The sequence below is a fragment of the Leptonychotes weddellii genome, chromosome 7 (genome assembly GCF_054177405.1).
Source record: "Leptonychotes weddellii isolate Sample4059 chromosome 7, ASM5417740v2, whole genome shotgun sequence".
Taxonomy (NCBI): Eukaryota; Metazoa; Chordata; class Mammalia; order Carnivora; family Phocidae; genus Leptonychotes; species Leptonychotes weddellii.
The window spans coordinates 104,365,132-104,373,703 of NC_138375.1; the positions used below are offsets into that span (position 1 = coordinate 104,365,132).

An 8,572-nucleotide genomic window follows, 5' to 3' on the forward strand; every position below is an offset into this window, starting at 1 on the left:
TCCACGTCGTTGCAAATGGCAAGATCTCATTCCTTTTGATGGCTGCATAATATTCCATTGTATATATATACCACATCTTCTTTATCCAGTCATCTGTCGATGGACATCTTGGCTCTTTCCACAGTTTGGCTATTGTGGACATCCATGCAACTACTTTTTAAGTGGACTTCAAAATCTGTAATGTTGCTAGTAGGGAATATTCCATCCTCTTATTGCTGTTAAAATCCTAACTATGAATTAGGGATTATCACAGGTATCTACAGTATCATCCTAGTGACTCTGTTAGAGCCCTGTTTTAGATGTTAGTACCAGACCTCACTTTTTAGTGTAGGGACTCCCATCCCCAGCTGTATATTGGAATCACTGGGGAAATTATACAAAGAATATTATGTCCTGGGTCTCACTGAATACAATTAAATAAAAATTTCTAGAGGTGGGGCCTGAGCATTTGTAATTGAGCAATGCTCTCTTTGTTTTAAGTGGCTATCTCTTGGTGGTGATGTATGTTCTTGGTTTGGGTATACATTGTGTGTGTGTGCGTGCGCATGTATACTCCTAAAGGAACAGATGGAAATTGAAGGAATCCATTCACATAATCCCATTTTGAAGTGGCTGCTGGACTAATGACTACCCAATGAGTTCAATGTGCTGAATAACAACATAGGGGGTTTTCAAGGAAAACTTTGAGCACTTACTCCCCAGTATGTGATGGCAGCCCCTGTAACCATTGTGTTGGCTGGACCCACCCAGGCCCAGGGATGAGGAGAACCAAGAAATCACCTAGATAATCAAAGACTTATATGCAAACTAATGAGAGAGGAGGCTGACTCTCTGTTGTATACTTTTCTTCTCTGGCCAATTCTAGGGGACTTTTCTTTCTGTCCCCTAGAATTTTAATTTCTATTTCTCACCTGCCTTTGGAAAACACTGTAAGACATTTCTATTTCTTTCTTAGACTCAGGTTCTTGAGCTAGATATATATAGAGAGAGACAGAGAAATAGATAGATAGATAGCATGTGTTGATGTGGAACAATGGCCTTAGAAGGGCAAACGCATTTCCTTTTAACCCAAATGCTCCAGACTGTCTGTTCCTGTTCCCTGCAGAATTGCTGAGCCTGTCACTAGACAGACCTGACCTTATTGTCACTCCTGCTGGGCCCCATTTGGACAGTGAATAATTCAAGGAAAGTATGTGTGCCACTTGACACATGGATGACACTGGTGACATTGGTTCCCTCATCTCTCCCTTGCAATATCTGTAAGGTTGTCATATTACTCTGCTTCACTTTGCCAGTGCAGATCTGCTCACTAAAGGTATAGGAGAAATGGGTACAGTTACACAAATTGATTTTATTTATGATAAGATTAAAAAGTCACAGCAAGTGCCCATCCCGTAAATGATGAATCACAAAATTCTACTCCCGAAGCCAATACTACACTATATGTTAACTATCTGGAATTCAAATAAAAATTTGAAACAAACAATGAAAAAAGAAGTGACAGCAAATGAAATGAAGTACAATTAGCTAAACTAACCCCTTCATAGTTTTAATTATCCAGTTGAGATGCTTCTGCGAGAGAAGAGTATAGATGCCAGGTCCTCGAGGGTCTCCGCATTTTCCTGGAAGGCCAAAGGCAGTAATACCTCTAAACGTACCCTCACATATCAAAGGGCTTCCAGAATCTCCCTGCAGAACAAGAGAGGGAATGGGGATCAGCATGGAACATGATCACTAGTGGGATGGGAAAAATTCTGTTGAATGTGGAACATTCAATGTGGAGTTAAAACCAATCTTGACTTAAATGAAAATTAGTGCTTAAAAGTCCCAAATGTTTGGAAATGTTTTAATATTTTTAAATTGGCTCACTCAATTTATTTGTAAACCAGTGAACATGAAATAAAACTTGTATTGTTGCTCATGTTACCCACTAATTTTGAGACTGATTCTGCTTTAGAAGGGAAACCCTCCTGTTTGTCGTTTTCTTAAAATGCTTAATAACTCAAGGGGTAAAATAGTGCAATGCAGATGGGATGTTGAGGCAAAGAGGAAGCACCGCGTCTTCTAGGTTCTCTAGCATGTAACTGTTTTCCTAAAGAAACAAAACCAAAGCAACTTTCCCCTTCGTCTATCAAATAGACAGAAATTGCTTCCCCAAGTCTCTTTGGAGCATCTGACACTAGACGGGAGCTTCCAGAAACCAGTGATCTCACTTCAGGGCTAGCTGACTCCGCCAACAGAGAGGCTTCAGTTAGCTGGAGGTCACTGCTTCACCCCTGCCTGTGCCACCACTCTGTGAGCCTGGATTTTCTCAAAGAACTCTAGAATCAGCGTATTTAAATGTATTTGAGGTCTAGAGTCTGAAGTGGTCATTTCACTGCTCTGGCTTTAGGGAGTATCGGTGGTGCTAGACAGAGGGCCACTGAGGCATGTGCATAAAACTCTGCAAACGCTGGACTCTGAGTGCCCAACTCCTTCCCAGCCACATGAAGGCATCAGTGGTCCCTCTTTTTCAGGCAAAAATTGGCCTTATGAGTATATGAACTGAGGAAGTATGTGGGAGCCTGGGACCCCTTCTGGACAGGTATATTTCACAGAGGGTCTGAAATTTTCACAGGGAGTCCTTCAGGTTTAATTCACCCGCGGCCAATTCTAAGGGGTCTTGGGCACTAAAAGGATGGCAGAAGGACTGCTAAGCTTTGGCCCTGGAGGGTGGCTGTGGAGAGGAGGACAGGCACACTGGGGATGCTGCTGTGGCCTTAGGATGTTGCATGTGGTTCCAAGGGCGCGAAGGTTCTGGGTTCCTGGATTGCCAGGATGGTGGATGAGGGGAGGGGAGGAGGGAGGGCAAAGGAGAGAAAGTGGAAAGGTGCAGAGGACCAATGTCATCTCTTCCTGGGATGTGCCTAGCCTTGGTTCTGAAATCCAGCCATTCAGATTCTGCAGATGTTTAGACAAGCTTCTGGGAAGAACAGAGACCCCTGGATCTCTCAGTCTCTGATTCAAACTCCCAGACCACCTACACTGCAACTCCTTCTCTTCAGGGGAGGCTCTACAGGGTCTTTGGGAAAAGTGAGAAATGATAAACTCAGAGCTTAAAACTTTCTAAGGAGTCTCTGCTACTTGTATCTTTAAGCAGGGCCGTGTCCCACTGCCTCTCAGGGGACTCTGGGATGGAGGCTTGCATAGTCTCTGTATGGGTCACATTTGGAAGCTGCTTCCTGGGGACTGAGCTTGGCTCTAGGAAGCTGCAGAGTCTAGCCAGAGATCCTTAGGCTTGGAAAGGACAGGCATTTCAGACTTGCTCGGTCAAATGGCAGTGAATTTTGCGGGGAGTACTGAGGTGGGGGAAAGGGCATTGAAGACCCTAGAGGACCCCTGACTTCAGCTCTCCTGGATGTTACATATTTTCAAATTGAGATCTGTATGTGTTTGTATGAAAAATGAGAACAGGTTTCTGATGAACGACTTACGTGAGCTGAGAACATGAATTTATTTGGGATTTTATCAAACTTCTGTAAAAAAAGGCACCAGGACCCTGCAGAAGCCAAGGCCATGACAAGACAAAGCCTGATGTTACATATTCTCTATCTGCATGACTTCAACAGCTAAAACGTGGGATCTTATTTTACTTACATTGCACGAGTCTTTTCCACCTTTGAGGCTGCCGGCACAGATCATATTCAGTCCAATCACAGGATTATAATTATAGTGCTTTTCATCATTGCAGATTCTTCGGTTTATGACAGTGATATTGACTTCTCTCAGGATATCAGACTGAGGTGAGTTATTGTGAATGCTCCCCCAGCCTGCAACTTGACACATGGTTTCCGGTTTGACATCATCCCCCTTCTTAGGGAGAGGGAGGATACTCACTTTTTTATTAATTTTTGCTTTTTTGTTCAGCTGTTAGAAGACAAGCATGAAGACTTAACAAAATAAGATCATTTAAATGGTCCTATTTTTACTTAAATTCTAGCCCAACCTTCAAGGACCCCATTATGTAGCTATTGTCTATGGCCACAGAGCACCGAGGAAAAAATTTCCATGTAGGTGGCCAGATCGGAGGAGGTTCTGTGACTCTGAAGTCAATCAAAGGTACATACCTGTAAAAGTTTCAGATCCCCCTCATGCGTGTCCTGGTCAAAGCACGGATAAGGAAACTCTTTCTTAACATACATTATCTGTTTTTCTGACTCTCTCTTGGTCATTGAGTGAGCTCCAAGAATGACCTGGGACTTTCTGTTCCTAAAAGCAGACACAACACTATTAACTGGGTTTCCTCTTTATATCAGGCGCTCAGCATATTATATGATCAGCTTTACTGTCTCATTTGTAAAACTACTTTCTGTGGCAATACTTGTTTGTGGCTCAGAAAGGAAAAAAGTGTAAAGAATAAAAAATTGTTTATGAATCTGTCATCATCACCACCAGCTTCTTTGTAACACGCTAAACTAGGTTCACTGAAAAACATATAACGAGAATTCCATGGCAGCTAAGCCAAGTCTTGGGGTCTTAGGGGTTGGGTCTTTAGTGCCCCCTTACCTTCCCTGAGCTGTGATAGAGAATCAGGTTGCAGAATACTGGAAAACAAAGGTCTCAGGGGTCTAGAGATGGAAGCAAAAGGCATTCAGTAGTTGTAGAAGAATGCACTGAAGGGGTCTTTGTAAGAGAACAACAAACTTAAAAGGGAAAGCTTTCAGAAATATGATTGCCCATCGAAGGACCTTATTTGCATGGCACTGAGTGTGTGTATATTGGGGGGATGGTGATCTGAAGCAGAGGCCCAGGATTCTTTCTTTTTTTGACTCCCTGCAAAAGGTTCATTTTGGTTAATAAAATCAAAATACTCAGGAGGCGTCTTGCTGGTTCAGTTAAGTAGAGCCTGTGCCTCTTGATCTAAGGGGTGTAAATTCAAGTTCCACGTGGGGCGTGGGTCCTACTTAAAAAAATACTCTCTGGTGTATTAATAATTAAGGTTATCATCATTCACAACGTAGTGTGAATGAAACCAACCAGATCGTCACACTGTCATTTTTTCCGTTACATCAGCTGATGTGAGTTTCACTTGAGAAACTAGAACCGTGGTTTCAGTGGAGCACACCTTGATGATGAAATGTTCTACACATCTGCCTTGTCCAAAATGGTAACCACTAGCCAACTGTGGCTACCGAGGACCTGAAACATGGCTAGTGCCACCAAGGAACTCAATCTGTAATTTTATTTAACTTTAATTTAAATTCATAGAGCCACGTGTAAATTCATAAAACCAGTATGACAGTGGCTACCATATTGGACAGCCCAGGTTGAGTGGCTTGATTATGAGAAAGGAGGAAAGACCAGGCCTGGAAGAGCTTTGAAGTTAGTAGTCAGCAGGAGTTAAGAGATGGCTGAGATGTGAGAGACGTTCAGGAAAGCAAAAAGGAAGGTATTAGAAACAAGCTTTCTCTACTTGACTGTTGTGCTCAGGCTCCCGAGGCGACAGAGTTTTACCCTTCCAGACTGTGGTTAATTCTCTCTAATCATGAAGTCAAGACCAGAAGCAAAGCCTTGGAGCACCCAGAGCTGGTAGCTCTAGAGGAGTCCAACACAAAGCGTGAGGGTGCTCACTGTGGATTCCCCAGTGGTCTGATACTTTGGAGCTGAGTCTGGGCTTAACTCTCTGCTGGGGTAAAGCAATTTCCCAGAGACTTAAGTGATGTGAAGATATACACATGAGCTTCCTGTGGTTTTGGTGAAGATTTATTCTCTTTATTAATATTCCCCCAAATGAGAATATCTGCACAAACATTTTTTAGAACCCAAGCACTTACAGGGCACAATGAGCTGCAGTCAATACCCAGTCTTTAGCGATCAGAGCCCCAGCACAGATTTTTTCTCCTTTAAGTAGCACCATATAGGGTCTTGAATGAGGACTCACTTGATTTCCTCCAATAATTTCTACACAGAAATCTGTTAAAAAGAAAAAGGCAAATCCTATCAGTGCCCATTCCAGAGAGTTCTCCCTAAAGCCATGTTCCTAAGACCAGACAGGCTTTTCCTGCTTGGAGAGGAAACGTAGGTGACAGCATCCAGCCCCCCCGCCCTCCCCCCACTACTGATATAGTACCTTTTAGCTGTGCCCCCACCTATGGGTTCTTTGGTCATTGTGAGACTTCTGTTTAATTGAAATTTGTACTCTCCTCATTCCTAAGTTGACAGAATAGTATCTATTGCACCTGAGGCTCCCCTTCAACCTGCAGACTGAAACACACGGTTGAACAGAAGGCCTTTTCCAAAGAGGTAGGAGAAGAGAGGAGAGAAGATGTTGTAAGGAGACCGACCAATTAAATTTCCTTGATGACAGAGCAGGAGTTTCATTATTACTGAACAATAGATCTGTACACAAGAAACACCATCCATGCTGGTTTACCCATCTTGTGCCTTTGTGATATATTTTCAGCCCACCACCTGCACCAGATGTTCTTGGACTCTCCTAAAATACTTCTCCTGACCGCTGGCTGAGACTCCATGGCTTCTCAAATAGGGCAGAGTGACTGTTACTCCATTCATAAAACTCACTCACTGCCAAATTCACAAAAAGATGCAAATGGTAAGAGTGACAGAAGGGGAAGAGAGTGGTCCTAAGGGCTCTCATTTCCAGAAGTGTGTTGGGAATGGGAAAGGATAGGGAAGTTAAAGGATAAGGAATTTAGAGAAATCCAGAGAACTTCACCCACATCTCAAATTTTCCTTGGGTGAGTCATGTATGGAAAGATCCCATCTTTGGACCTTCTGAGCTGCAGAAATCATGCACTCGACAGAATAACTTCATTTTGCAGAATCACCTGTTTGGTGAGCACATACACAAGCTTCAAAAAAAAAAAAAAAGTCAACATCTGCAACCAACCACTCCTAAAAGGGTCAGGGGTAGAGTTTAGAGCGGGTGAGGAGCTTTTGGAACCTAGCAATTCTTGATCCCTACCCAGAATCAGTATAAATGAGAATCTCTGGAGCTGGGGCTGGATGCAAGTATTGTTTAAAAAGCCCTCCAGAAGGGGCGCCTGGGTGGCTCAGTTGGTTAGGCGACTGCCTTCGGCTCGGGTCATGATCCCGGAGTCCCGGGATCGAGTCCCACGTCAGGCTCCCTGCTCAGCGGGGAGTCTGCTTCTCCCTCTGACCCTCCTCCCTCTCATGCTCTCTGTCTCTCATTCTCTCTCTCGCAAATAAATAAAATCTTAAAAAAAAAAAAAAGCCCTCCAGAATATTCTAAAGTATAGGAGAGTTGAGACCGTCGGTCCAGAGCATCAAGTCTTGCTTTGCTATATCTGTTCCCTTATGGGCCCACATTGCTCTCTCTGACCACAGGAAACAGAGAAGAGCAGAGCAAACTGCTTCTGTTGTTTCCTTTGAAGGAAAGCTATAACTGGATTTTTTATCTGCTCGGTTTTCAATGTTATGGAGGATTTAACATGCCTGAACACAGTCATACTATGCCAGGCTTCTGCTCTGCCAACACTTTTTACCCAAATATGCGGGAACCTCATTATTTTATTTTTTTTTTGTTTTCACTTTTTTTTTTATTCTTATGTTGGGAACCTCATTATTTTAAAAAATTTCTCCTCATTTTTAGGTGCAAGATAAACCATAGAACAACTTCCTTGGGTGAGACAGGTTTTTCCATCAGCCCCTGCCCCCCGCTCCCATGTCCCAAAGCTGACGGACCCTGGGCTAACACCACGGCTGGTGCGTACTTGTCAGCAAACTTGAGGAAGCCCTAGAGCAGTCCTCACGTTCTTGAAGGTTTTCAAGGAAAATCTAAGGCCGCTCAGGGGGTATAACCTGTCTTGTGATAATGCCATGCGCTTCAGAGCATTTGAAACTGATGCCCATGCAGCTCGTACAAAACCAGGCATGTCGGTTATTACTTGGAATGCCAAAGAATTAGCTCAATACAAAATACCATAGCACTTCCAAAGAGTCAATGTGGGGACATTCCCAACCACACACTAGCCTAGAGAAATGATATAAATTCAGATCATTCCTGATTTGTTTTGGGTAATGAAATCAGGTGTTTTTGTTTTTGTTTTTACTTTTGTTTAAAACCATCTATGTACTTTCTGCAGCAAGAAAGGCTGAACACCACTATTTCTTTCCTGAAAGGTACTATCTATTTTCCTAAGGCAAGCATTTTTGTTTATTTGCTTGCATTAACATTGTCTTTCTGTCAATTTTCAAGTTATAAATTGGCAGCAATAAGCACTGGCAGTTCTATCATTTTTTTGTGAGGAAATTTTAAAGAGGAAAGAAGGATGTTTTTCCTTCTAAAATAAAGACATAGACTCCAAGGGAGAATATTAAAGCATGGGGGACACATATCTCTTCTTGTACTGAGCTAATCTGGCCAAAAGTTTGCTGACAGTCTGCTTCATTTGCTTAATAGTTATGCTGGAAATGATGAGAAGCAGTCTTACCTCCAGGAATCTGCAGGAGAAAAATGGCAATTGAGAGAGAGGTTGCCAGACACGTACAGGAGTTCCTCATTGTGGCTACTGTCCCCACATCAATTGGCACGAAAATCTGTGTTAGTTCT

The 8,572-nt window shown here is 42.9% G+C and overlaps 1 protein-coding gene across 1 annotated transcript; it reads right to left on the minus strand.

The window, feature by feature from the left end:
• Positions 1 to 1,331: 1,331 nt before the first annotated feature.
• GZMA (granzyme A) lies at positions 1,332 to 8,572 on the minus strand. The gene is made up of 5 exons (XM_081826875.1): positions 8,454 to 8,572; positions 5,814 to 5,952; positions 4,107 to 4,248; positions 3,637 to 3,906; positions 1,332 to 1,689 (listed from the first exon to the last, which is right to left on the minus strand). The coding sequence occupies exons 1-5, from the start codon at positions 8,521 to 8,523 to the stop codon at positions 1,528 to 1,530; spliced, it is 783 nt and encodes a 260-aa protein (XP_081683001.1). The 5' UTR covers positions 8,524 to 8,572; the 3' UTR covers positions 1,332 to 1,527.

Bases quoted from the DNA above. Each gene is read 5' to 3' on its own strand.
- GZMA (XM_081826875.1), bottom strand. From the start codon at position 8,523: ATGAGGAACTCCTGTACGTGTCTGGCAACCTCTCTCTCAATTGCCATT. The intron at 4,249-5,813 runs GTAAGTGCTTGG...GTCTGCTTTTAG, and splicing joins ACTGCAGCTCATTGTGCCCT to GAACAGAAAGTCCCAGGTCA. The intron at 1,690-3,636 runs GTAAGTAAAATA...CTTGTTCTGCAG, and splicing joins GTGGAAAAGACTCGTGCAAT to GGAGATTCTGGAAGCCCTTT.